This window comes from Bufo gargarizans, chromosome 2 (assembly GCF_014858855.1).
Source record: "Bufo gargarizans isolate SCDJY-AF-19 chromosome 2, ASM1485885v1, whole genome shotgun sequence".
In the NCBI taxonomy this organism is placed as follows: Eukaryota; Metazoa; Chordata; class Amphibia; order Anura; family Bufonidae; genus Bufo; species Bufo gargarizans.
Window position 1 is genome coordinate 387767291 of NC_058081.1, and position 27933 is coordinate 387795223.

General features: G+C 44.5%; 1 protein-coding gene across 1 annotated transcript; it reads right to left on the reverse strand.

Moving 5' to 3' along the window:
* Positions 1 to 1286: 1286 nt before the first annotated feature.
* On the reverse strand, positions 1287 to 27850 carry MXD3 (MAX dimerization protein 3). Its single transcript, XM_044277715.1, has 6 exons — positions 27468 to 27850; positions 20890 to 20986; positions 4968 to 4997; positions 4087 to 4201; positions 2814 to 2988; positions 1287 to 2725 (listed from the first exon to the last, which is right to left on the reverse strand). The coding sequence occupies exons 1-6, from the start codon at positions 27535 to 27537 to the stop codon at positions 2607 to 2609; spliced, it is 606 nt and encodes a 201-aa protein (XP_044133650.1). The 5' UTR covers positions 27538 to 27850; the 3' UTR covers positions 1287 to 2606.
* Between the last annotated feature and the right edge of the window lie 83 nt (positions 27851 to 27933).

Genomic DNA, 27933 nt, shown 5'->3' on the forward strand with positions numbered 1-27933 from the left:
ATGAGCCTCTAGGTGCTATGAGGGCGTTGATTCAGCACCTAGAGGCTCGGTCTACTAACCCTTTATCCCGCCCAGGTCCTCTTGAGCGATGTCCGAGTTCTCCTGATCGGTGAAGAAATCCTGCGCCTGCGCTGTCCACTTCTGTATTCGGCGCAGTGAGTGAAGGACGCGCTCCTGGTGCCGGCTTCCTCAATGCGCCTGCGCCGATCACAGAACGGACGGCGCGGGATTTCTTCACCGATCAGGAGAACGCGGACATCACTCAAGAGGACCTGGGCGGGATAAAGAGTTAGTAGACTGAGCCTCTAGGTCAGGCATCCTCAAGTTACGGCCCTCCAGCTGTTGTAAAACTACAACTCCCACAATGCCCTGCTGTAGGCTGTCTGGGCATGCTGGGAGTTGTCGTTTTGCAACAGCTGGAGGGCCGCAGTTTAAGGATGCCTGCTCTACGTGCTGAATCAACGCCCTCATAGCACCTAGAGGCTCATTAGCATATTTTAAAAGTGTGTTTTTTAGGAGAACGTCGGCAGGGACAAATGTAAAAAGAATACTGTTATGTACTGCTGACATTAGCACATCGCTAATGTCAGTCAGCCACATAACAGAATTTCTGATGATAGAGACCCTTTAAAAGAATTACGGTAATTGGAGAATAGATGAAGCTATTTTTCCTGATCACTTTTAGCAAATTTAATCTGAAACATGGTAAATTCATTCACTAATTGTCTTCTAGGCAAGTCAGTCCAAGAACCACCACCCTCATTGACATACAGTGTACATTTTTGAACAGCAGTTGCAATGCTGCTTGCTGAAGCACAATACCCCAAGTAGTTTGTATGATCAATTTCCTATGAGGCCATTATATGGCATTTTAATGTTTGTAATACAGACCTAAACTAACAGCATCGTAGATCCTGATGACACTGTTAGGCCACTTTCACAGTCAGTGTTCGGGCAGAGATTTTGAGCCAAAACCAGCTGTAGGTTTTTAAATGCAGAACAGGTGCAGATCTTTCCCTTCTACCTCATGTCTGATGGAAATCACTGACCAAACACAACAGTGTCATCAGGATCTACGATGCTGTTAGTTTGTTTTCTGTATTATAAACATTAAATTGCCATTTAACTTATAATCTAAGCTGCTTGCAGTAGTGTTTCAGCAAGCAACACTCCTGGATTTTTTGCAATTCTGGGGTCGCAGTAAATATGCGAACTGCGCAGCGACTCCATATATTTCTTTGCTAGCACTACTAGACTGCAATCCGTGGGCGCGACTGCTGTTGCCCAACTAAGATCACCATGTTGCTGAACCCTAAATCTGCAGCATGTCATTTTATCCTGCAGATTTCACCCTTTGCAATGCATACTTGCCACATATAGCTGGGCCCTAAAAAGGCCTCACTCACATTTCCTGTTCATGTGAGCACAACCTTTGTAGTACCCGAGACAGGCGATGAGTCAACGCTAATACTGTTGTATTTTCACATCTATAGATTATGCTGCACATTGTAGATCCCTTACATAGTGCCTGTGTTTTTCCAACTATTATTTAGTACAACCTCTGTGTGAAATCTAATTTTGCAATAGGAAAGAGAAAGGACAAGCATTTCTACAGAACAAAAACCACATTTACTAAAATAGAAGTTACAATATAAAATAATGCTTAGTCTGAGGGGTTCACCTCTGCCCAAGTCAAAACTCACATTACAAGTAGTGCTTGGGCTTAGGAATGTAAGAAAGCTGCTCATCTTAAATCAGGGGCTGTAACGACCAGACCCTACTGCTGTCAGAAGTGGAGGAGCTTCTAACTAAAAGCTTGTGCTGTGCCAAGAGAAGATCAGCTAAGGCCGCTCGATCGAGAAGCTTCTCTTCTTCAGCAAGTGCATGCGAGTTCTGACTTTTTACAATGTAATAGTCATGTAAACATTAAACCTCCCAGAGATATATTTCTGCAATTGTTTCAGATGAAAGCATCCATTTTGTTATATTACTGGACATAGGAGACTGGAGAATCCATTGATTGAAATCTCACAAAATGCTTTCTTCTTTTAAGTCCTACAGCAGGGGGTCCTAGATCTTTATGAAGAATAAAAAATATATTTATAGTTCTTTACATGGTGGTCCTTTAAGTGCACGCATAACAAAGTGCTTCTGATAAGTCCAGGAGCGCAGTGCAACCAGTGCACAGCAGCTATGTATGTACAATAAATTATGTGAACACGTGAGGTGCTGGTTACATAGCACCAAGACTTCTGCTGAGGCCTTAAGAGAATCCCATCCAGGTGTACCATCTACAGCATAGCGCGTGGCTGCAGTTTATCCACGTAGTTATGCTTATGGAGGATGTAAAGTTTGGTATAATTTGTAGATCACCACCATGCAAAAAAATTTTTTTTTTGGGGGGGGGGGGGGGATGGGTTAAAAAACAAAAAACAAAAACAAACTGGATTTTATCTTTCCACAAGAAGGAAAGTGTGATCCAAATAGTGAATTGACTCCACCTTCATGGGAAGATCCTTGAAGGGATATGGCATTTTGGAAGTTAAATATGCTAGTTAAAATTCTTCATAAAGCTGTTATTGCTGTTCACATTTTCATCATTGTTGTCATAGCCAGGCATGAGCTGGAGTAGAGTAACTGTGCTCCATGCCAGCACTAAATGAAACAAACAGGTCCCCATCATTGGCTCCCAAGATGACTCCTTCCACATCTACTTCCAAATCCTCTGCAAAAAAAAAAAAAAAAAAAAAGATTCAATTCAGCATCCAGGATTTTTACCAGAATCCAACCTCATCCACAACACTGGGACCCACCTTGGTCAGAGTCTGACCGCTCAGATGACAGGGTGGAGGAGTCTAGACTGTCAGCTCTTATGCGTTCAGTACTACTAGAGGGTAGTAGCTGTTTTAGTCTCTGTCGTAGCTTCTGTTGTTCTGACCTCAGTTTTTCTTTCAGATTTTTGGCTCTCAGTTCCTGATCCTCCAGTTTCTGTGATGGATTAGAAACAATCACATATTACTGTAACATAATTCGATTGCTTGCCTGAAAACACAAAGAGTGTAGCTATATGGTCCACTTGAATATGGGATTTTAAAGAAAACATTGCAATTAGTGTTCAGCGAAGCGAGCTTCGGATCCTTCATCCAAAGTCACTTTGTTCAAAACTTCGGAATAATACTGTACGGAGATTCACTTCGGGGGAGGGGACAACCCCTTTAAATCTATGCACAAACCTGAAGGCCTGTACTATATAGACATTTATTTTATTATAACATTTTAACCTGCATTTTCAATTCGTATAGAGATGCCCAAGGGAAAAGCGTTACTAGAGCAAAACCTATGAAATAAAAAGCCCTCATCTGTAATGAATTTGAAAGTAATATCTCACTGCATTAAAAAACACGCAAAGACAAAAGTCTGAAAGTACCCTAAGGGCTGTTTCACACGAGCGGATGCCGTGCGTGACATCCGCTGCGTGAATGACAGCCAAGACCCGATGCAAACAGCAGAAGCACGGAGCATTAACATGATTGATAATGCTCCGTGCCTCTCTGTGATCTCTTTACTACGAAATCACAGTGAGAAAGTTGTCATTGTGATTTCGTAGTAAAGAGGTCACAGAGAGGCACAGAGCAATATAAATGATGTTAATGCTCCGTGCTTCTGCTGTCTGCATCGGGTCTTGGCTGTCATTCACGGAGCGGATGTCACGCACGGCATCCGCTCGTGTGAAACAGCCCTTTCAGACTTTTGGTATGGGTTCCGTTTCGTGCATTGGGGACGCAATTTGCGGTCCGCAATGCACGGAGAACGTTTATGAGGCCTCCGGGACAGATCCAGACCCATTCAACTTGAATGGGTCCGCATCCCCCCCATTCTGCAAAAAGATAGGACATGTTCTATTTTTGTGCGCAACGGAATTACGGAACGGAACCCCTCAGAAGCACTCCGTCAATGGGTCCACATCCTCGATGCAGAATGCACACAGAACGATGTCCGTTTATTGCGGGTCCGCAATACGGCAACGGCCGTGTGAACAAACCCTAATAAAGTGATTCAGTTTATTTTCCATGTGCATTGACTCACTTTGATGTGCTGTCTGGCTCTGTGCAGGAGGCTTAGAGTTGTATGACGGGACGTATCCACACTTAGAGGAACTTGCTGCTTCAATTGTTCCAGACATCTCCGCAGCTGAGCTCTCCTAGAAACAGAATTGCTGAATTAATGGTTTGTACTTCAGACATCTTACAAAATAGCAACATACATAAAAGAGGTTCTGAGGATGGTCGGACTGCTAGAACGCCACCAATCTCTGTGTTGCCACTATTTACTAAGGGCTTACACACACGGCTGTAGCTGTTTTTGCTGTCCGCAAAACATCGACACCGGCCAACATCCTGCAGTCTTTTTTTTTTCTTCACTGCTTTACAAATGTCCTATCCCTGTCCGCAAAACTAAGAATAGGACATGTTTTTTTTTTTTTTGCAGGGCTGCTGAACGGATATAAGGATGTGGACAGCTCATGGTGCTGCCCCATTGAAGTGAATAGTTCTGATTCGACCAACAAAAAATGCAGACCAGATGCGGGGCGGGGCGGGGCAACATGGTTGAGAGCATGAGCCTTAAAAGCAGTTACCTGGTTGTTTCAGTACCTACCATACTGGGAATACATTCCCAAGTACAGTGGTGGTGGTGGGTTCCCAGTAGTTTGATCTCCACCAATCACACTTACGACATACTAAGTAAGCACTGATATACCGTAACAGTATCACGGACAACCACTTTTAGGGGATAATCAAGAATATTGAAGACGAAATGCCCTACAACTCTTTTCTCACCAAGGCTATACGCCTGATATTACTTTTTGGCAGAATTTTGGATCCAGTGGATTACTTTAACACGGGACTTCCATTCTGCGTATTATAATTTAAGAAATGAAACAAATATAAAACGATTGAGTCACTCACCGGTGTTTCTCTAGCTCATTGTGGACAGACCTGAAAGTACATGAAAGAAAAACTGTCAGGCCTCTTGCACACAACCGTATGTATTTTGCGGTCCGCAAAAAACACGGATGACATCTGTGTGCATTCCGTATTTTGTGGAACGGAACAGGTGGCCCCTAATAGAACAGTACTATCCTTGTCTGTAATGCAGACAATAATAGGACATGTTCTATATTTTTGCGGAAAGGAAATGGAATGCACACAGAGTACCTTCAGTTTTTTTGCGGACCCATTGACATGAATGGGCCGAAAAAAATAAAATAAAAATGGAACGGGCACGGAAAGAAAATACGTTCATGGGCACGAGGCCTTAAACTATTGAGCAGAAGTATCGTAGACAAAAATGTGTTTCTAGCAGGGCTGTGGAGTCGGTAGATAAATGCTCCGACTCCGACTCCTCAGTTTTTTGTACTTCCGACTCCGACTCCGACTCCCCGACTCCGACTCCTCTGTATTTAATATGCAAATGTATTTTATACATTCCTTGAAGGAAAGAAAGAAGTTCTTCTAAGCTCTTCTAGCACAGAGAGGTAGTTGGGCAGAAGCTGCTGCCTTCTCCTTTGTGTGCTGATCTTCTGCTGAAGATAGGGCAGTGGGAGGATCCAGGAAGGGACATTTATTTTAAAACATGATTTCCCTAGAAGAATCCCATAGTCATGTTTAAAGTTTAAGATAACATTCTGAGTTTACACGTTTTATAGCCTTAGCTGAATGACAGCAGTTTTTCCAATGGTTTACAGCAGGGATGTCAAACTCGTGGCCCTCCAGCTGTTGCAAAACTACAACTCCCATCATGCCTGGGCATACTACAGCTATCAGGGAATGATAGGAGTTGTAGTTTTGCAACATCTGGAGGGCCATGAGTTTGACATCCATGGTTTACAGCTTCAGTCTTGAACTATTGACCCTCCATTCCCTTCACTTATACAAGTGTCTCTAGTCCTGCAAAACACATATTTACTTAATCCCTTATCAGTGAGAGGCGAGGCAAACCATGGGCATTGTGTTCCCTGTAACATCAGAACACAACACAATGGAAAGTATATGTATTGCCGCTCCTAATTGTGCATTGCGTGCCATATAGTGAAGCATATGAAAAGCATGCTTCTTCACATCACTGAACGCGTTTGTTTTGCGGTTACGTGAGGCACTGCATGCATTGACCTTTATTCTTACAGTAGAGAAGTCATTAATTATAACTGTTTATGAATTCGGACATTTAAACTTGCTTTTTTATTTTTTTATTCCAATTTAAATTTAGTAGGAGTCGGAGTCGGTTCATTTTTTGCCGACTCCGACTCCAGGTACCCAAAATTGACTCCGACTCCGACTCCACAGCCCTGGTTTCTAGGCAATAGAAGATTAGGGAAAAGGTTGAAACTACCATTCAGGCATTGGCTAAGAGGGACGTCACACAAGCAGATAGGCCCATATTTACTAATGTGAGTGCACCTAGATGTAGTAAACTGAGGCATCTAGTTTTAGAAAGACACATTGGCTTAACAGAAACGGGGAATGAAAACGCTAGTGAAAAATTATGTTGTAAAGTAAGTCAGGGTCACAGCTCTCTAGCACATACAGTTCCTGAAATATTCCCCAAAAACTGCAAATAAGGCACATCACATGACCTACATTAGCCAATAGAAGCCAGGTCTTTCTCTTCATATCCCAACTGCCATAAACACGGTCACATGTCCCTTATCAGCCAATAGAAGCTAGTAGGTCCTTAGTCTCCACAAACACACCGTTTTACACCAGGTTTCCATAACAATTCAGCCCCAGTGATGAAGGTCAGCTTTAACCCTTTAACCACCTCAGCTCCCCTAGCTTAAAACACCCTTAATGACCAGACCACTTTTTACAATTCTGCACTACACTACTTTCACGGTTTATTGCTCGGTCATGCAACTTACCACCCAAATGAATTTTACCTCCTTTTCTTCTCACTAATAGAGCTTTCATTTGGTGGTATTTCATTGCTGCTGACATTTTTACTTTTTTGTTATTAATCGAAATGTACCGAATTTTTTGCAAAAAAATGACATTTTTCACTTTCAGTTGTAAAATTTTTCTAATGAAACTACATTTCTATATACATTTTTCTCTAAATTTATTGTTCTACATTTCTTTGATAAAAAAATAAATAAAAATAAAATGTATATTTATTGGTTTGGGTAAAAGTTTATAGCGTTTACAAACTATGGTACAAAAATGTGAATTTCCGCTTTTTGAAGCAGCTCTGACTTTCTGAGCACCTGTCATGTTTCCTGAGGGTCTACAATGCCCAGACAGTAGAAAACCCCCACAAATGACCCCATTTCGGAAAGTAGACACCCTAAGGTATTCGCTGATTGGCATTAGTGAGTTCATAGAACTTTTTATTTTTTGTCACAAGTTAGCGGAAAATGATGATTTTATTTTTATTTTTTCCCTTACAAAGTCTCATATTCCACTAACTAGTGACAAAAAATAAAAACTTCCATGAACTCACTATGCCCATCATAAAATACCTTGGGGTGTCTTCTTTCCAAAATGGGGTCACTTGTGGGGTAGTTATACTGCCCTGGCATTTTAGGGGCCCTAATGCGTGAGAAGTAGTTTAAAATCCAAATGTGTTAAAAATGCCCTGTGAAATCCTAAAGGTGCTCTTTAGAATGTGGGCCCCTTTGCCCACCTAGGCTGCAAACAAGTGTCACACATGTGGTATCTCCGTACTCGGAAGAAGTAGGGCAATGTGTTTTGGGGTGTATTTTTGCATATACCCATGCTGGGTGAGAGAAATATATCTCTAAAAGTCAACTTTTCCAAAATTTTTTTATACAAAGTTGTCATTATAGAGAGAGATTTATCTCACCCAGCATGGGTATATGTAAAAAGACACCCCAAAAGACATTGCCCAACTTCTCCTGAGTACGGCGATACCACGTGTGACACTTTTTTGCAGCCTAGATGCGCAAAGGGGCCCAAATTCCTTTTAGGAGGGCATTTTTAGACATTTGGATCCCAGGCTTTTTCTCACGCTTTAGGGCCCCTAAAATGCCAGGGCAGTATAAATACCCCACATGTGACCCCATTTTGGAAAGAAGACACCCCAAGGTATTCAATGAGGGGGATGGCGAGTTCATAGAAGATTTTTTTTTTTTTTGGCACAAGTTAGCAGAAATTGATATTTTTTTTGTTTTTTCTCACAAAGTCTCCCTTTCCGCTAACTTGGGACAAAAAGTTAAATCTTTCATGGACTCAATATGCCCCTCAGCGAATACCTTGGGGTGTCTTCTTTCCGAAATGGGGTCACATGTGGGGTATTTATACTGCCTGGGCATTTTAGGGGCCCTAAAGCGTGAGAAGAAGTCTGGAATATAAATGTCTAAAAAAATTTACGCATTTGGATTCCGTGAGGGGTATGGCGAGTTCATGTGAGATTTTATTTTTTATCACAAGTTAGTGGAATATGAGACTTTGTAAGAAAAAACTAAAAAACTAATTTCCGCTAACTTGTCTGAATGGAGCCTTACAGGGGGGTGATCAATGATAGGGGGGTGATCAGGGAGTCTATATGGGGAGATCACCACCCTGTCAGTGATCACCCCCCTGTAAGGCTCCATTCAGACGTCCGTATGTGTTTTGCGGATCCGATCCGTGGATCTGTAAAACACATACAGACGTCTGAATAGAGCCTTACAGGGGGGTGATCAGGGAGTCTATATGGGGTGATCAGGGGTTAATAATTGACCAGGGGGGGGTGTAGTGTAGTGTAGTGTGGTGCTACCTATTACAGAGCTTCCTGTGTCCTCTGGTGGTCGATCCAAGCAAAAAGGACCACCAGAGGACCAGGTAGCAGGTATATCAGACGCTGTTATCAAAACAGCGTCTAATATACCTGTTAGGGGTTAAAAAAAAACAAAAAACGCATCTACAGCCTGCCAGTGAACGATCGCCGCTGGCAGGCTGGCCATCCACTCGCTCACCTGCAGTTCCTGTGAACGCACACGCCTGTGTGCGCTCGTTCACAGGAATTCTCGCATCTCGCGAGATGACACGTAGATGCGTGACTGTGCCTGAGTGAGCCGCCTCCGGAACGCGATCCTGCGTTAGGCGGTCCGGAGGCGGTTAAGGACCCGGCTCATTTTCACCTTAAGGACCAGGCCATTTTTTGCAAATCTGACGTGTCACTTTATGTGGTCGTAACTTTAAAACGCTTTGATTTCTCCAAGCCATTCTGAGATTTGTTTTTCGTCACATATTGTACTTCATGACACTGGTAAAATGGAGTAAAAAAAAAAAAAAAAAAAAAGTATAAACATTTTTTTTCTTTTTTTTTACATAACCAATAAATACATGTCAAAGGAAAAATGTGTGTTAAACTGACAGTAAACCCATTAAATCGCACACATAGTATAACTCGATCTTTATTAATTAAAAGAGAATAAATAAGTACATACGGTAATACAGCAAAATACAATTTCATATAGTAGTGGCAATGCAGAAGGATACTGCGACAAGTATAAAGACCACCATCCCTCCTAATAATATCAACTCCTATGGGAAGTTGAGCGCTGTCAAGAAAATTGCACACCTACAATACTGCGATATTATTGTATAATACATGTATACCGAGACAGGTGATAAGCAATTCAATACCTGACCTCATGTCATCATTTCATCCTGTCCATTGCAGTGCTTCTGCATGAAAGTCAGAACAATACCTGACCTCATGTCATCATTTCATCCTGTCCATTGCAGTGCTTCTGCATGAAAGTCAGTATGGGGTCTATACATGAAATCCCAATACATCAACAGTGTACGGACATAAATGCAACCAAAATGCAAGGGGAAATGGGTGAAAAAGAGGACATGAAGCAGCCAATACTGACCAGGAGAGGAGAGAGGATGATGGCACCAACCCGACACGAGTTTCGCCTCGCTTCTTCAGGGGGCGTATTAACACATTTTGCTGTATTATGTACTTATTTATTCTCAATTAATAAAAGATCAAGTTATACAATATGTGTGCGATTTAATGGGTTTATTATAAAAATATATATAAAAAATACCAAATTTACAAAAAATTTGGAAAAATTATCAAATTTCCAAGTTTCAATTTCTCTACTTCTATAATACATAGTAATACCCAGGGGTGTGGAATTCCTATCGCCCGACGCCCGGGACATGCAGTTCCGGGCGCCGGGCAGGTAGTTTGTGCAGGCAGCTTAGCCCTGCGGGCAAGTAGCAGGGCTAGGGTTGCGCCGTGTTTTCCTCTAATACACAGCCCGATGCAGCAAGTCCGGGCTGCTTAACGCAGTGTTTTGTAGTGATGTCCGGTTCACTTGACTGATCCGATCCGTTTGAAACAGCTCAGTCACACAGACAATGCAGACAGAGCAGCTCACCTCACGCTGGCAGCAGGGAGCCTGAGGGAGGGACGGGGAGGAGCGTAATATGATCTTAGAGTGGAAGCTGGCTTCTGCCAGCCCCTCCCCTCCCACCAACCAATCACCGACCAGAGCTGAGGGGGCAAGGCAAGCACAGCACACTAGCAGGTCTGAGTCGTCTGAGTCGCACAAGTGCAGGGAGTCTAAGAATAGAAAGGAATCGAATGAGTCACAAGTTAAAAGAATCTAAAGATCCGACTTAGGCTACTTTCACACTTGCGTTGCTTGATTCCGGCAGGCAGTTCCGTTGCCTGAACTGACTGCCTGATCAGGCAAACTGTATGCAAACGGATGTCATTTTTTCTGACTGATCAGGCATTTTTCTGACTGATCAGGATCCTGATCAGTCAGAAAAATGCCTGATCAGTCAGAAAAATGCCTGATCAGTCAGAAAAATGCATTGAAATACCGTATCCGTTTTTCCGGTGTCATCAGGCAAAACGGATCCGTTTTTTTTTTTTTTTTCATTTTTAAAGGTCTGCGCATGCGCAGACCGGAAGGACGGATCCGGCATTCCGGTATTTTGAATGCCGGATCCGGCACTAATACATTCCTATGGAAAAAAATGCCGGATCCGGCGTTCAGGCATTTCTTCAGTTTTTTTCGCCGGAGATAAAACCGTAGCATGCTACGGTTTTCTCTTTTGCCTGATCAGTCAAAACGACTGAACTGAAGACATCCTGATGCAAACTGAACGGATTACTCTCCATTCAGAATGCATGGGGATATGCCTGATCAGTTATTTTCCGGTATAGAGCCCCTGTGACGGAACTCTATGCCGGAAAAGAAAAACGCAAGTGTGAAAGTACCCTTAGTGACTCATTCGATTCATTGAGTTAAAAGAGCTGTGAGTCAGGCTGTAGAACACTGAGGCTGAGGCTGCTTTTGTTGCAGCAGTGATAAGATTAAGGGACAGGAGAAGTGACAGATGACACAAGAGTTTAGATTACAGGTTGAATTAAATTAACTAACCCTTTAGAATCAAATTGGCTTCTCAGGAGATATATATGTTAAAGGCATCTCATTCAGTAGCTATATAACTAAGGGTGGGTTCACATCACCTTTATGGATTCCGTTATGGCTTTCCATTATAAAAGGGTTATAAACAGAAAATAACGTAATCCATAAAATGGAATGCAAAACGGAAACCTTTAAGAGGCATTCCGTTTTGCTTTCCGTCATCGTAAAAGTCTATGAAAATCATAACAGATCCGTCTGGGTCCTGTCGTGTCGACAGGACTTAGTTTTCCGTCTTGCATAACGGGACCCAGACGGATCCATTTTGATTTGCATAGACTTCTATGAGGACGGAAAGCAAATGGAATGCCTTTTAAAGCCTTCCATTTTGCTTTACGCCATAATACAAGTCTATTGTCCTCCTGTCCCGAGCCCTCCTGTCCTGAGTCAGCCTCAGCTTCCCTTTACTATAATAAATCACTCTTCCTGACTCACTCAATACTAATCAGAGTTCAGAGAGCTGAAGAGCCGACTGCACTGAGTCTGCAGCAGCAAGTGAATCGAATGTATAGCATCTGCGCATGGGCACCGGCACCTAGAGTCTTCGGTTCACTTGCGAGTCAGCTCAGCAGTCTGACTCACCAAGTGAACCGAAGATCCGATTCATGAATCGGTTCATTTGAATGAGCTGATTCAAATGAACCGATTCACCTAAAAGATCCGAACTTCCCATCACTAGTTATCAGCGCTCCTGTGCAGGCCAGAAGTCGGGCGCCACGGGCCGGAAGTCAGCTCCCAGCGGAGGCACACGTTAGTCAGCGGCTGTAGTAGGAGCTCCTGACATGGTGGTAGCCCGTGCCGTGATAGATAGCCCAGCAGGTAGTGTGTGTGGTGACTGCTCTGGGTCAGCTATGCTCTGCTGTCAGGCTGCCGCTCTGCTTCTTCTCCCTGGCATTGAAGTGTCAATAGGAGTGCTGCCAGGTTCCAACTTCCAGCCAGGGCCGGCCTTAGGTGTTCAGGCGCCCTGTGCGAGATAACCTTGTGGCGCCCCCCCCCCCCCCCCCAAAAAAAAAAAAAACACTGCTTGTTGCTGGCATCATGGCATAGGCTGGCTGACTATCCAACCAAGTAGTTACCAGCCCTCACACCCCAAAGGCCGGTGTAATGTTATACTTCCCTAGTTCGTGAGATTTCCCTACCCTCGTCACTTCCGGTCGCACAGGACATGACGTGAGGAGGTGTGCCGCGCAGGCGCACAACGACAGGTTAGGGAAATTTCACAGCAGAGTGCGCATGCGCCAGGAGCCTCGCCGGCGGTTAGGGTAGGGAAAAACTATGGGCCAATGCGCAGGCGCAGTGATCGGATGGATGTTCTCAGCTGAACACCGGCCGACACTGCGCATGCATCGGGAGCCTCACCAGCGGTTAGGGAAGGGAAAAATTACGTACGGGCCAGTGCTTTTTCCCTACCCTAACCGCTGGTGAGGCTCCCAGCGCATGCGCAGTGTCGGCCGGTGTCCAGCTGAGAAAATTCGTTTCCAATGTAGTATTAATAACTAAACAATTAAATAATAAACATATTGCATTGTCTACTTACCGCCAGGACAATTAGATGATCTGGACTCTGGCTGCAGTCTGGCTCTGGGGACTCCATTGTCACTCTCTTCCCCCCCCCCCCCTCCCTCTCTTGTCACTCTTTCCCCCCCCCCTTCCCTTGTCACTCTCATTATCCCCGCCCTCCCTTGTCACGCTCATTATTTCCCCCCCCCATCACTCTCATTATTTCCCCCCCCATCACTCTCATTATTTCCCCCCCCATCACTCTCATTATTTCCCCCCCATCACTCTCATTATTCCCCCCCCATCACTCTCATTATTCCCCCCCCATCACTCTCATTATTTCCCCCCCCCATCACTCTCATTATTTCCCCCCCCCATCACTCTCATTATTTCCCCCCCCATCACTCTCATTATTTCCCCCCCATCACTCTCATTATTCCCCCCCCCCCCCATCACTCTCATTATTTCCCCCCCCCATCACTCTCATTATTTCCCCCCCCCCATCACTCTCATTATTTCCCCCCCCCCATCACTCTCATTATTTCCCCCCCCCATCACTCTCATTATTCCCCCCCCCCATCACTCTCATTATTCCCCCCCCCCATCACTCTCATTATTCCCCCCCCCCATCACTCTCATTATTCCCCCCCCCCCATCACTCTCATTATTCCCCCCCCCATCACTCTCATTATTTCCCCCCCCCCCATCACTCTCATTATTCCCCCCCCCCATCACTCTCATTATTTCCCCCCCCCATGTCACTCTCTTTCTTTCCTCCCCCCTCCCCACTCTCTTTCTTTCCTCCCCCCTTGTCACTCTCTTTCTTTCCTCCCCCCTCCCCCCTTGTCACTCTCTTTCTACTCCCACCTCCACCTCTAGTGTAGCGTGGCCGAGCTCTGTTAGGTCCGCGGTACAGGAGCATTTGTTTCCTGTACCCGGCCGGACTGACAGGAAGTGCACACTAAGTGAGCACTTCCTGTCAGTCCGGCCGGGTACAGGAAACAAAAGCTCCTGTACCGCGGACCTAACAGAGCTCGGCCACGCTACATTAACAGGAGCAGGATTCTTTAGACTAGAGCGGCAAGCGCTCAGTCTCAGCCACTCAGGCGGCGCAGAATGAGGGGCGCCGCCAGCCGCCCCCAACTTATATAAGCAACTTTTTTTTTTTTAAACCGCAACGGGCGCCGGGCGCCCCCTGCTGAATATAGGAGGGGGGGGGGGGGAGAAAACATAAGTGCCGCCTCGCCTGCCCATATTACATTGCGGGCTGTCGGCCGCCCGGCGCCCCTGTTGCTATGGCGCCCTGTGCGGCCGCACAGCCCGCACACCCCAAAGGCCGGCCCTGCTTCCAGCCACTCACCCTCCATGATTAGGGGGGGGGACTTCCCCATACTGGCATGTACATTAAAGGGATTCACTGGCCCAGTATGGCATGTACATTAACCCCTTAAGGACACAGCCTTATTACACCTTAGGACCAGGCCATTTTTGCAAATCTGACCAGTGTCACTTTAAGTGGTGATAACTTTAAAACGCTTTGACTTATCCAGGCCATTCTGAGATTGTTTTTTCGTCACATATTGTACTTCATGACACTGGTAAAATAAAAAATATTTTTTTTTTGCATAAAAAAAATGCCAAATTTACCAAAAATTGGGAAAATTTTCAAAGTTTCAGTTTCTCTACTTCTGTAATACATAGTAATACCCCTAAAAATTGTGATGACTTTACATTCCCCATATGTCTACTTCATGTTTGAATTATTTTGGGAATTATATTTTATTTTTTGGGGATGTTACAAGGCTTAGAAGTTTAGAAGCAAATCTTGAAATTTTTCAGAAATTTACAAAAACCCAATTTTTACCCCTCACTCTCTTTGGGATCTCTACCAAGTCTCCCATCCTCCTCGGTATCTGCGTGGAGGTCATTTCACCCCAGAGCCGCCAAGGTGGAATTCTCGACTAAGAACTTCGCTCCCTTAGAGACACTAGATTTCTTTGTCCCCGATCTAAATTTAACTAAATGGCAGCTCAGCGGACTTTCCTGCATATCGTCTCTCTTTGATGGCCCCCATTTGAAGCAATTCTCCTCCTTGACTTCGCAGTATTCCATTTCACATAGAGAATTTTATAAATATCTTAGAATACGCCACCTGCTGAACTCTAAGGACCCGTTTCGGGTGCATGCATGTAAAGAGGTTATTGACCTTTGGAACACACCATCCCACGCCACGTCTGGCCTGCGTCCTATATATGCCGCACTTAATTCCAAACAGGAATTTGTGAAATCAGCTCCGTTCTTATCCTGGGAGAAAGAATTAGGCCAGGAATTCACCGCCCCAAACTGGTCCGCCTCGCTTTCTTTTATCTCCAAAACTTTCATATGTGTTTCACATTACGAGGCAGCTATCAAAACCATGTTAAGATGGTATTTAACCCCGGATAGATTGAGTCACATTTATCCAGGAACGTCTCACCTCTGCTGGAGGGGGTCCTGCCCCAAAATTACACGTTTTTGGAGTGAAAGCTTTGCTCTCATTACCTCTGTTTTGGGAAGAAGCGTAAAACCTTCCCCTGAACTAGCGTAACTTTTTCTGGGTATAACGGATTATCCGTTACAAGATAGATATCTAATGGGACATATCCTAATCTCTACCAAATTGGTGTTAACGCGGTATTGGAAATCCCCTGCTATCCCCCCCACTCAGGAAGTGGTTACACTGCTGAACACTTCTTGTGAGTACGAAAAAACGATGGCATATATGAACTGCTCTTATAGCTCTTATGTAACCCATTGGAAACTTTGGTTAGCTTCGAGCCATGCAATCATCCCAAGTAGTTGATGCTCCTATTTTATACTCACACTGCTGGAACTCTCTTAGAACAGCTTACAGTTGTTTAACAGCTTTTCTTAGTTTTGTTTCTTTTCTTTTCTGTATGTTAATGTACTCTTGTATTTTGAAGGAAAATGCAATAAAAAAACATTTGTTCTAAAAACCCAATTTTTAGGGACCACTACAGCTCTGAAGTCACTTTGCAAGGCTTACATAATAGAAACCACCCACAAATGACCCCATTCTATAAACTACACCCCTCAAGGTATTCAAAACTGATTTGACATACGTTGTTAACCCTTTAGGTGTTGCACAAGAGTTATTGGCAAATGGGGATGAAATTTGAGAATTTCATTTTTTTGCCTAATTTTCCATTTTAACCCATTTTTTCCACTAACAAAGCAAGGGTTAACAGCCAAACAAGACTGTATCTTTATTGCCCTGACTCTGCCGTTTACAGAAACACCCCATATGTGGCCGTAAACTACTGTACGGCCACACAGCGGGGCGTAGAGTGAAAGGTGCGCCGTTTGGTTTTTGGAAGGCAGGTTTTGCTGGACTGGTTTTTTGACACCATGTCCCATTTGAAGCCCCCTGATGCACCCCTAGAGTAGAAACTCCATAAAAAGTGACCCCATCTAAGAAACTACACCCCTCAAGGTATACAAAACAGATTTTACAAACTTTGTTAACCCTTTAGGTGTTGCACAAGATTTAATGGAAAATAGAGATACAATTTCAAAATTTCACTTTTTTGGCAGATTTTCCATTTTAATATTTTTTTTTCCAGTTACAAAGCAAGGGTTAACAGCGAAACAAAACTCATTATTTATGGGACTAATTCTGTAGTTTACAGAAACACCCCATATGTGGTCGTAAACCGCTATACGGGCACACAGCAGAGCGCAGAAGGAAAGGAATGCCATACGGTTTTTGGAAGGCAGATTTTGCTGGACTGTTTTTTTTTTTTTTTTTTTTTTTTTTTATACACCATTTGAAGCCCCCCTGATCCACCCCTAGAGTAGAAACTCAAAAAAAGTGACCCCATTTCAGAAACTACGGGATAGGGCGGCAGTTTTTTTGGTACTAGTTTAGGATACATATGATTTTCGGTTGCTCTATATAACACTTTTAGTGCGGCAAGGTAACAAGAAATAGATGTTTTGGCACTTTTTTTTTTGTTATTTACAACATTCATCTGACAGGTTAGATCATGTGGTAATTTTATAGAGCAGGTTGTCACGGACGCAGTGATACCTAATATGTATACAAATTTTTTTATTTATGTAAGTTTTATACAATGACTTTATTTTTAAAACCCAAAAAATGTTTTAGTGTCTCCATAGTCTAAGAGCCACAGTTTTTTCAGTTTTTGGGCGATTATCTTACGTAGGGTCTAATTTTTTGCGTGATGAGTTGACGGTTTCATTGGGGTGCATATGACTTTTTGATCGCTTGCTATTACACTTTTTGTGACGCAAGATGACAAAAAAATGCCTTTTTTACACCGTTTTTATTTTTATTTTTTTACGGTGGTCACCTGAGGGGTTAGGTCATGTGATATTTTTTATAGAGCCGGTCGATACGGACGCGGCGATACCCAATATGCATACTTTATTCTTATTTATGTAAGTTTTACACAATGATTTCATTTTTGAAACAAAAATAAATAAATCATGTTTTAGTGTTTCCATAGTCTAAGAGCCATCGTTTATTCAGTTTTTAGGCGAATAACTTGGGTAGGGTACGATTTTTGCGCGATGAGATGATGGTTTGATTGGTACTATTTTGGCGTACATGCGACTTTTTTGATCACTTTTATTACCTTTTTTGGGAAGTAAGGTGGGCAAAATTTCAATTTTCTCATAGTTTTTATTTTTATGGCGTTCACCGTGTGGGGAAAGTAACATGACCGTTTTATAGATCAGGTCGTTACGGACGCGGCGATACCAAATATGTGTAGTGTATTTTTATTCAGTTATAAAATAAAAAAAATCCTAACTTTTTTTTAAAAAATTTTTTGACCCAGACCCACTTGGTTCTTGAAGATCCAGTGGGTCTGATGTCTGTATAATACAGTACAGAACACTATATAGGGTTCTGTACTGTATTTTAATTACACTGAACAGATCTATGCTTTTAGCATAGATCTGTACAGCACCATGGACAGCAGGACGCCTGAGAAGGCGTCCTGTTGCCATGGGAACATTCCCCGTCTGCCACAACTTCGCAGACGGGGAAGGGTGAGCACGGGGCTGCGGGGGGCTCTCTCCCTCTCCATCGAGGGGCTGCAAAGGCACAGCAGCCCCCCGATGGGAGAGGGAGGGAGCTCCCTGACCGATGACAGTTAACCTTTTCCATAACGCGGTCCGTACGGACCGCAGTATGGAAAGGGTTAAACGGCTGACATCTGCACAGATGTCAGCCGTTTATACCAGGGTGTCAGCAATGTGCTGACACCTTGGTATAACCACTAGAAGCCAACAAATTTTCAAGGGGAGGCGGGCGGGGGATCACGATCCCGCTACGCCCCCCTCCTGCACCACCGGCCCACATAAATCATGCAGGGGTGCAAATTGGCATTTTTAAAGTTTCTGATCCCAGCGATCAGAAACTGCAGAAATCGCAGCAAACCGCAGGTCTGAATTGACCTGCGGTTTGCGGCGATCGCCGATACGGGGGGGGGGGGGGAGGGGCATTGTGACAGGATGCCGGCTGAATGATTTCAGCCGGCATCCCGTTGAGATTAACCCCCGCGGCGCCGGAATGCCTATTTAAAGTCCTTAAGGGGTTAAAAAGGACCAATTCAGGTCTGAAGTCACTTTGTGAGGCTTACATAGTAGAAACCACCCAAAAATGACCCCATTCTAGAAACTACACCCCTCAACGTATTCAACACTGATTTTACAAACGTTTTTAACCCTTTAGGCGTTCCACTAGAGTTAATGGCAAATAGAGATGAAATTTCAGAATTTTCATTTTAATAAATTTTCTCCAGTAACAAAGCAAGGGTTAACAGCCAAATAAAACTCAATATTTATTGCCCCGATTCTGTAGTTTGCAGAAACACCCCATATGTGGTCGTAAACTGTTGTACGGGCATACGGCAAGGCGCAAAAGGAAAGAAAATCCATATGGTTTTTGCAAGGTAGATTTTGCTGGACTGGTTTATTTACACCATGTCCCATAGGAAGCCCCCCGATGCACCCCTAGAGTAGAAACTCCATAAAAGTGAAACTTCACCCCTCAAGGTATTCAAAACTGATTTTACAATCTTTGTTAACCCTTTAGAGGTGTTCCACAAGAGTTATTGGCAAATGGAGAGGAAATTTCAGAACCGAGAGGACGGTTAGATTAGCACTATTTTGATCGCTTGCTATTACACTTTCTGTGTTGTAAGGTAACAAAAAAAATAAATAGCTTTTTTGACACAGTTTATATTATAATTTTTTTGGGTTCACCTGAGGGGTTAGGTCATGTGGTATTTTTATAGAGAAGGTTCTTACGGACGTGGCAATACCTAATACGTATACTTTCTTTTATTTTTTTAGTTTTACACAATAATCATTTTTGAAACAAAAAAATAATAATCATGTTTTAGTGTCTCCTTAGTCTGAGAGTCAGTTTTTTCAGTTTTTGGGCGATTGTCTTAGGTAGGGTATCATTTTTCTGGGATGAGATGACGGTTAGATTGGCACTATTTTTGGGGGCATACGACTTTTTGATCGCTTGCTATTACACTTTTTGTGATGTAAGGGGATAAAAAAATGGCTTTTTTGACAGTTCTTTTTTACGGTCATTGTCTCATGTAGGGGCTAATTTTTGTGGGATGAGGTGACGGTTTGATTGGTACTATTTTGGCATACATACAACTTTTTTTTTTCCTTTTTTGGGAAGGTGGGCAAAATTTCTATTTCATCATAGTTTGCATTTTTATTTTATGGTGTTCACCGTACGGGAAAAGTAACATGACCGTTTTATAGATCAGGTCGTTACGGACGTGGTGATATCAAATATGTGTAGGGATTTTATTTATTTTTTAAAACAGTGATAAATGGGGTTTTTTTTGTTTTTTTTTACCCAGACCCACTTGGTTCTTGAAGATCCAGTGCGTCTGATGTCTGTATAATACAGTACACTATATAGTGTACTGTACTGTATTTTCACTTTACTTAGTCTGATCAGACTTCTGCCTTTAGCAGAAGTCTGATCAGCACCATGGACAGCTGGAAGTCTGTGAAGGCGTACGGTTGCCAGGGTAACCATCACCCGCTGCCACAACAGAGCAGCGGGTGATGAGGAGGTAGGGGGACCCCCTCCCTCTGTGATCCCGTCAAGAATCGGGGGCTGAAAAGGTACAGCAGCCTCTGATGGGAGAGGGAGGGAGCTCCCTCCCTGTTAACCTCTTCCATACAGGGGTTAAACGGCTGACATCTGTGTGATGATGCAATGTGATGATACTCTGCTAAAAACCGCTCGGCCATCCTGAGAGAGCGGGCAGGCGGATGATTCCATCAGTGAAATTCATATGACTCCCTCCATTTCAGGACTTCTGTACTGAAGTCCAAAAAGTAAAAACTTCAGGTCTGTTCCTTGCAAAGCGGGATGGGAGGAAAACTATCCATCCATTGCATGCATCTATCCATCCATCCTTGCTCACACAGTGCAGCCTGTGGATGTACCCCACATCCATGTGGGACTGACACTTGAGCTTGAGAAGAGACAATGACTAAACTGTAGACTCCGGGACACTTATCAAGCCCAGTGTTCCCATATGTCAGTCTTGATCTCTCTGCAATAGAGTGAGATGCGCCTAATTTATTAAGAGGCAGCTTTATTAATTAGATGCATCATAAATTAAAGTCTCCGCCAGTTTCTGGCACAAGTTATAGTAAATCCGTAGGGCTGCGCTTAGCTCTGCCTCCTTTCTCGCCACTTTAGAAAAGGAGCAAGAAGGTTCAAAAGTCACACATGATTGTGCACATGTGACATGCGCCACTATTGTGGTGTAAATACATTAGTAAATGCCCCTCAATGAGCAAATCAGTGTACACTTTAACACTGTGTGCCAATAGATACTGCCCTGTCATCCGACTCTTACCTAACACTGTCAGGGTTGCTGGTGGTCCTCTGGCGTTTTCTCCTACCGGGGGTAGCAGTGTCACAGGGCAGTATTGAAGCATAGCCATGTTCTGCTTCTGTAATGAAAGAAACAGTAACTCATTTCTATTTATTTACCCACCATACAATATGGTGCATGGTGGGCACGTGTATAACTGGATGCCCACACATGACTACCATTTATATACAGAATTACTCTGTAACACCACACCAGAAGAATGGATCCCTGCACCATATTTATTACGTGTTTTGATCATTCTTGCACCTTTGACAGTTTTTAAAAGTGACTAGAAAATGATATATCAGCTATGGAGTTACACATTACACAAATTTATTGTTTGCACTATTTATTTTTTAGGAACAAAGCAGCCATGAGGTGGGGTAATAAATAGTAAAAAGGTCTAACATCTATTAAGGCTACTTTCACACTGCCATTTAGTGGTCCGCCTGTGAGATCCGTTTCAAGGATCTCACAAGCGGCCCCAAACGGATCAGTTTAGCCCCAATGCATTCTGAATGGATGCGGATCCATTCAGAATGTATCAGTTTGGCTCCGTTCCGCCTCCATTCCGCTCTGGAGGACACCAAAACGCTGCCTGAAGCGTTTTGGTGTCCGCCTGGCGGTGCGGAGCCAAACGGATCCGTCCTGGGTTACAATGGAAGTCAATGGGGATGGATCTGTTTACATTGACAATATTGGTGCAATTGTAAACGGATCCCATGTAAAGTCAGGACGGATCCATCTGCATACACTTAGACTTAGAATTTTTTTTAACTAAGTGTATGCAGACGGATCCATCTGTGGCATTTATAGGTGCGGATCCATCTGTGCAGATACCAGACGGATCCGCACATAACGTATATGTGAAAGTAAGCTGCCCCAATTCTACCCATCATATTTTTTTTATCTTGTACTGATTCCGAGCTATAGCCTCTATTGCAGTCCAAACCTGCATGTACAATTGGTGTCCTCTTTGTAAATAAAGATAATTGAAAGTAACAGTGTACACCCCAAAATTATATTTCAATCTCCTGGTGCCAACTGACACACACACATACGTCATAGAAAGCTTATATGTACAAGCTGTGCAATCATGGTAGAAGTCTGGTGGTGACCGACAGCCATACTCCTTTATAATGGCTTAGAATTATTTCCCCTTATTTGTGAGGTGAGCCAATCTTCAGTGTACTTGGCTTCAGAGGATCACTCCGGGGAGCTGGCACCTGCGCAGTGAGCCTCTGAAGCCAGGTAAACGGAAGATCAGCTCAGCATGCAGACACTGAAAATGAAACAGAATGGCACGTGTGTGGGATCTCAGGCATATCGCGTCTGATGGAGAGAGAAAAAAAAACAAAAAAAAAAAAAAAAAAAAAAAAAAAAAAAAAAAAACACACTGAGCCCCCAATCAGGACGAAAGAGCCAGGGCGGGGGCGCAGCTAGCTTGATTTTGAGAGCCAAGAACGCTGCCCCTTTGACTTTAAGCATCCAATTTGAATACGCCACCTGGAGGAATAAAGTTGTTTTTTGCCAAAGGTTTTCATCGGATGAAACTGGCAAAAACATTATTGGAGACCTGACGAGTTGTCATTGACGACTATAGCTAGGAGGTACTGCGGGGGGTTGAGGAGGCATTATGGTGATGTCAGGTTCCCTTTAAACTCTGTTGCTGCTTCATACAGTTAGGCCTCATGCACACGACCGTTTTTTTTTGCGGTCCGCAAAAACGGGTTCCATAGTTCCGTGATTAGTGTCCGTTTTTTCTTCCGTCGGTCTTCCTTGATTTTTGGAGGATCCACGGACATGAAGGAAAAAGTCGTTTTGGTGTCCGCCTGGCCGTGTGGAGCCAAACTGATCCGTCCTGACTTACAATGCAAGTCAATGGGGACGGATCCGTTTGACGTTGACACAATATGGTGCAATTGCAAACGGATCCGGCCCCCTTGACTTTCAATGTAAAGTCAGGGTATATTTTAACTTGAAGCGGGACGCTCTATGTTAGAATATACCATCGGATTTGAGTTAGATTGTGATAACTCAGATCCGACAGTATATTCTAACACAGAGGCGTTCCCATGGTGATGGGGACGCTACAAGTTAGAATATACTAAGAACTGTGTACATGACTGCCCCCTGCTGCCTGGCAGCACCCAATCTCCTACAGGGGGCTGTGATCCGCACAATTAACCCCTCAGGTGCGGCACCTGAGGGGTCAATTGTGCGGATCACAGCCCCCTGTAAGAGACCCCCTCCCTCCCTCCGCTGTATTAATTTCATTGGTGGTCAGTGCGGCCCCCCTCTCCCCATCATTGGTGGCAGCGGAGAGTTCCGATCGGAGTCCCATTTTAATCGCTGGGGCTCTGATCGGTAACCATGGCAACCAGGACGCTACTGCAGTCCTGGTTGCCATGGTTACTTAGCAATATTAGAAGCATTATACTTACCTGCTGCGCTGTCTGTGACCGGCCGGGAGCTCCTCCTACTGGTAAGTGACAGGTCTGTGCGGCGCATTGCTTAAAATTGCTTAAAGCACAGACCTGTCACTTACCAGTAGGAGGAGCTCCCGGCCGATCACAGACATCGCAGCAGGTAAGTATAATGCTTCTAATATTTCTAAGTAACCATGGCAACCAGGACTGCAGTAGTGTCCTGGTTACCGATCGGAGCCCCAGCGATTAAACTGGGACTCCGATCGGAACTCTCTGCTGCCACCAATGATGAGGGGGGGGGGAGGCCGCACTGGCCACCAATGAAATTAATAAAGGGGAGGGGGGGCCGGGTGGGGGACTGCACTGGCCACCAATGAAATTAATACAGTAGGAGGGAGGGGGGCCGCACTGGCCACCAGTGAAATTAATACAGGGGAGGGGGGGGGGGGGGTCCCACTGGCCACCAATGAAATTAATACAGGGGAGGGGGGGTCCCACTGGCCACCAGTGAAATTAAAACTGGGGAGGGTGGGGGGTTAATCGTGCTGATCACAGCCCCCTGTAAGAGGAGATCGGGTGCTGCCAGGCAGGAGTCATGTACACAGTTCATAGTATATTCTAACTTGAAGCGTCCCCATCACCATGGGAACGCCTCTGTGTTAGAATATACTGTCTAAATTACACCAATTTTTCCTGCACCTACCTACTTAACTAAGACTTAACTTTAAGGCCTCATGCACACAACAGTATTTTTTCACTGTCCACAAAACGGGGTTCCGTTGGTCCGTGACCGTTTTTTCGTCCGTGGGTCTTCCTTGATTTTTGGAGGATCCACGGACATGAAAAAAAAGTCGTTTTGGTGTCCGCCTGGCCGTGCGGAGCCAAACGGATCCGTCCTGAATTACAATGCAAGTCAATGGGGACGGATCTGTTTGACGTTGACACAATATGGTGCAATTGCAAACGGATCCGTCCCCCATTGACTTTCAATGTAAAGTCTGGAGTCCCTTTATACCATCTGATCTGAGTTTTCTCCAATCCGATGGTATATTTTAACTTGAAGCGTCCCCATCACCATGGGAACGCCTCTATGTTAGAATATACTGTCGGATATGAGTTACATCGTGACAACTCATATCCGACAGTATATTCTAACACAGAGGCGTTCCCATGGTGATGGGGACGCTTCTAGTTAGAATATACTACAAACTGTGTACATGACTGCCCCCTGCTGCCTGGCAGCACCCAATCTCTTACAGGGGGCCGTGATCAGCACAATTAACCCGTCAGGTGCCGCTCCTAAAGGGGTTAATTGTGCGTATCATAGCCCCCTGTAAGAGATCAGGGCTGCCAGGCAGCAGGGGGCAGACCCCCCCCTCCCCAGTTTGAATATCCCCAGTTTGAATATCATTGGTGGCCAGTGTGCGGGCCCCCCCTCTATTGCATTAACATTGGTGGCAGTGTGCGCCCCCCCCCTCCTTCTCCCTCTATTGTTTTAATACATTGGTGGCAGTGTGCGCCCCCCCTTCTTCTCCCTCTATTGTTTTAATACATTGGTGGCAGTGTGTGCCCCCCTGCCCTCCCTCTATTGTTTTAATACATTGGTGGCAGTGTGCGGCAGACTCTGCCCTAACCCCTGAAGACGTTGTGATACGGCGAAACATCTCGGGGGGCAGCGTGAAGCTCTGATTTTTAAAACAGTTAATCACTGTGGCCTAGCAGTACATGAAAAATGAATCACACAGTGCATATATAACATACAGGCAGCGCGCAGCCTGGTTGGCACAAGTGTGTACAAACCCAGCAGAAGGTTAACCTAGTCAGGTGACAATCCTGACAAGGTGGTTTAAGTGACATATAAAGGCCAGTGATCACTGGAAGTTTTAACTAACCAGCTATTTACACCAGTAATATTAAATAATAGTGATTAAAAGTTAAGTCTTAGTTAAGTAGGTAGGTGCAGGAAAAATGGGTGTAATTTAGTCCAAAAGGACATCAGTAGTAGTGAATGTTGGTTAACACACCATATCCCTGCTCTTAAAGGGGAAGTACAGCAATTGTAGAATATACTGTCGGATCTGAGTTTTCACGAAGTGAAAACTTAGATCTGAAAAAGCTTTTATGCAGACGGATCTTCGGATCCGTCTGTATGAAAGTAGCCTACGGACACGGATCAGTGACGCGGATGACAATCTTGTGTGCAGCCGTGTTTTTTCACGGACCCATTGACTTGAATGGGTCCGTGAACCGTTGACCGTCAAAAAAAATAGGACAGGTCCTATTTTTTTGACGGACAGGAAACACGGATCACGGACGCGGATGAACAACAGTGCATTTTCCGAGTTTTCAATGGACCCATTGAAAGTCAATGGGTCCGCAGAAAATCACAGAAAACAGAACAACGGACACGGATGCACACAACGGTCGTGTGCATGAGGCCTTAGTGTGTTGTCAGGAAAGCTGCCAAATTTCCCCAACCACCCAAGGTTATGATGCTGCGAGTTACAGCTCAAATGCAGGTCTGCTGTCCTGTACACCCAGCGTCATGAGAGCTGGGGTCAGGCTGGAACACGTAGCATCACAGATCAATTCTGGCTCAGAGGAGCCTGTCAGTCCTGGAAATGGACTATGCTATAAAACGTCCAATCGGCATGGGTTCCACTTCTGGGACGCCTATCTCAAGAATGGGACTCCGTTGTGAATGGCAAGGTGGCGGCACATGCACAGCTCTTTCTATTCACTTCTGTGGGAGTTAAGGAAATAGCTGCAGAAGCAGCAGGGTTGACCAGCATCTGTTGGATATTCACGGCATATCTTGTAGATGACAGGTGAACATCGTAGAGCATCTTCTCTTGTGGAGAAACCAAAATGGTGTGCCAACCAAAAATGAGAGCGCAAAGCTCTCACTTTATCCTACTGAAACCTGGTCTTGGGGTGCTTTTTAGAATTCAGCGCTAGAATCGTTGACCAAGGGTGTTGAAAAGAGAGAAACTATCTTTGATCAAGCCTCCCAGTGGGTGAAGGGCTCCTCCAGCAGAACATAAATATGGACTATGAACACTGGGAATCACTGGGGAAGATTTATCAATCTGGTGTAAGGGAAAACCGCGTTAGTTACCCAAAGCGACCAATCATATGGCTCTGCAATTTAACAAATAGCCCAGCAATCTGTGCTATTAGGTCTGCACAATATATCGCCAAAGCAATCGCCAATTGGCTGACCCCAAAATACTGCAATTGTATTACCATCGTTTTCGCTAAATAAGAAACTTTTTTCCCCCCAAAAGTGAGGGGAAAATGGCAGTGTCTTGACTTTTTACGTGGCTGACACGGATGTATCGCCGGCCGTTATGTTGCACAGCGCAGCCGGCGATACATAAGTTACAGTGCGGGGAGGGAGCAGGGGCTGGAGGCAAGTTGTTATTTTAATGAACAAATGTTCTCCTATTTATGCTGTTTATCTGTTCTGTGCAGTGCTATTAAGAAAATGTCAAGTTTTGTATTTTGTACTTTTGCAGTAATGCAAATATGTTATTTAATTTAGCAAAAGAGGTTTTATTTTGAAAAACACTGTGCATTTCAGTTCTTGAGTTAAGCATAACTACATTTCAGCATTATCAGTAATTTCTGTGTGCTTTTGCCTTGAAAATCCAAGCAAATAGACCTCTAGCACAATTCCCTTAAAATATCGCATATCGTTATCGCAATTTTTAGGGCCCTAATCGCAATCGCACAAAATTCCCATATCGTGCAGGGTGCTATGTTATCCCATGTTTTGACAGAATCAACTATGGAGGCCCCCAACGATGCAGATGTGAACACGGCCTTATGTCAAGTCTATTTATGCATCTTGTAACGACATATACATAATACACTGGTAAATGCATGGTATGTGGCCTAGACAATGAAGATGTAGCAGCTGGGAGAGCGCCTGGTAATGACAAAGGCCTCCAGAACCCGCATAGGACAACAGGTAGTGATGCCATAGCTGGGTAACCTCCTGCCAGGCGCAGTCACCTTCCGTGGAGCATCAGCTGTGTGTAATGTGACACAGCACTGGGTGACAGCAAGCCTCCATAGCGAAGTAAACACGGGAGGGGGAGGGGACCAGATTTGGCCCCTGTTCCTTACCTCTCTCCCTCCGCTCCACATACTCAGCGGCCTGGAGCAGGACCTGCAGGTTGGTGGGCAGCTGTTCCATAGCTGGCTGGCTGGGATCTGGCACTAGAGACTCTGGCTGTCACGTAAGGGCCCTGGCCTACCCAGCTTCTTACTGCTCTATGGACGCGTCCTTTGCACGGAGTGATCCCAAGCTCTGACCTCACTAGGCCCAGTCAGGGACACTCTGCGACCTGGAGAAACTGGGCTCGTTCGGATTCTACCAGAGACCTAGACACTATTTTCCTACACAATGTAACTAAGACCAAGCAGTCAGCTGGCTCCACCCTAAACACGCCCACAAGTCACACACCCACCCCAGAAATGCCCGCTGCTTGCGACCCCTGCCCGTGCCCGCCTGCCTACTCTGTGTAGTTCTTTAGGCCCGGCTAATCCCGGGCCCGCTCCCAGCTTTGTTCGGTTTTTAAGGCCCTATATA

Coding starts and splice junctions, on each gene's coding strand:
- MXD3 (XM_044277715.1), bottom strand. CDS start 27,537: ATGGAACAGCTGCCCACCAACCTGCAGGTCCTGCTCCAGGCCGCTGAG. Junction 20,987..27,467: donor TGTGGAGCGGAGGGAGAGAG/GTAAGGAACAGG, acceptor CTTTCATTACAG/AAGCAGAACATGGCTATGCT. Junction 2,726..2,813: donor GCGGTCAGACTCTGACCAAG/GTGGGTCCCAGT, acceptor TTTTTTTTGCAG/AGGATTTGGAAGTAGATGTG.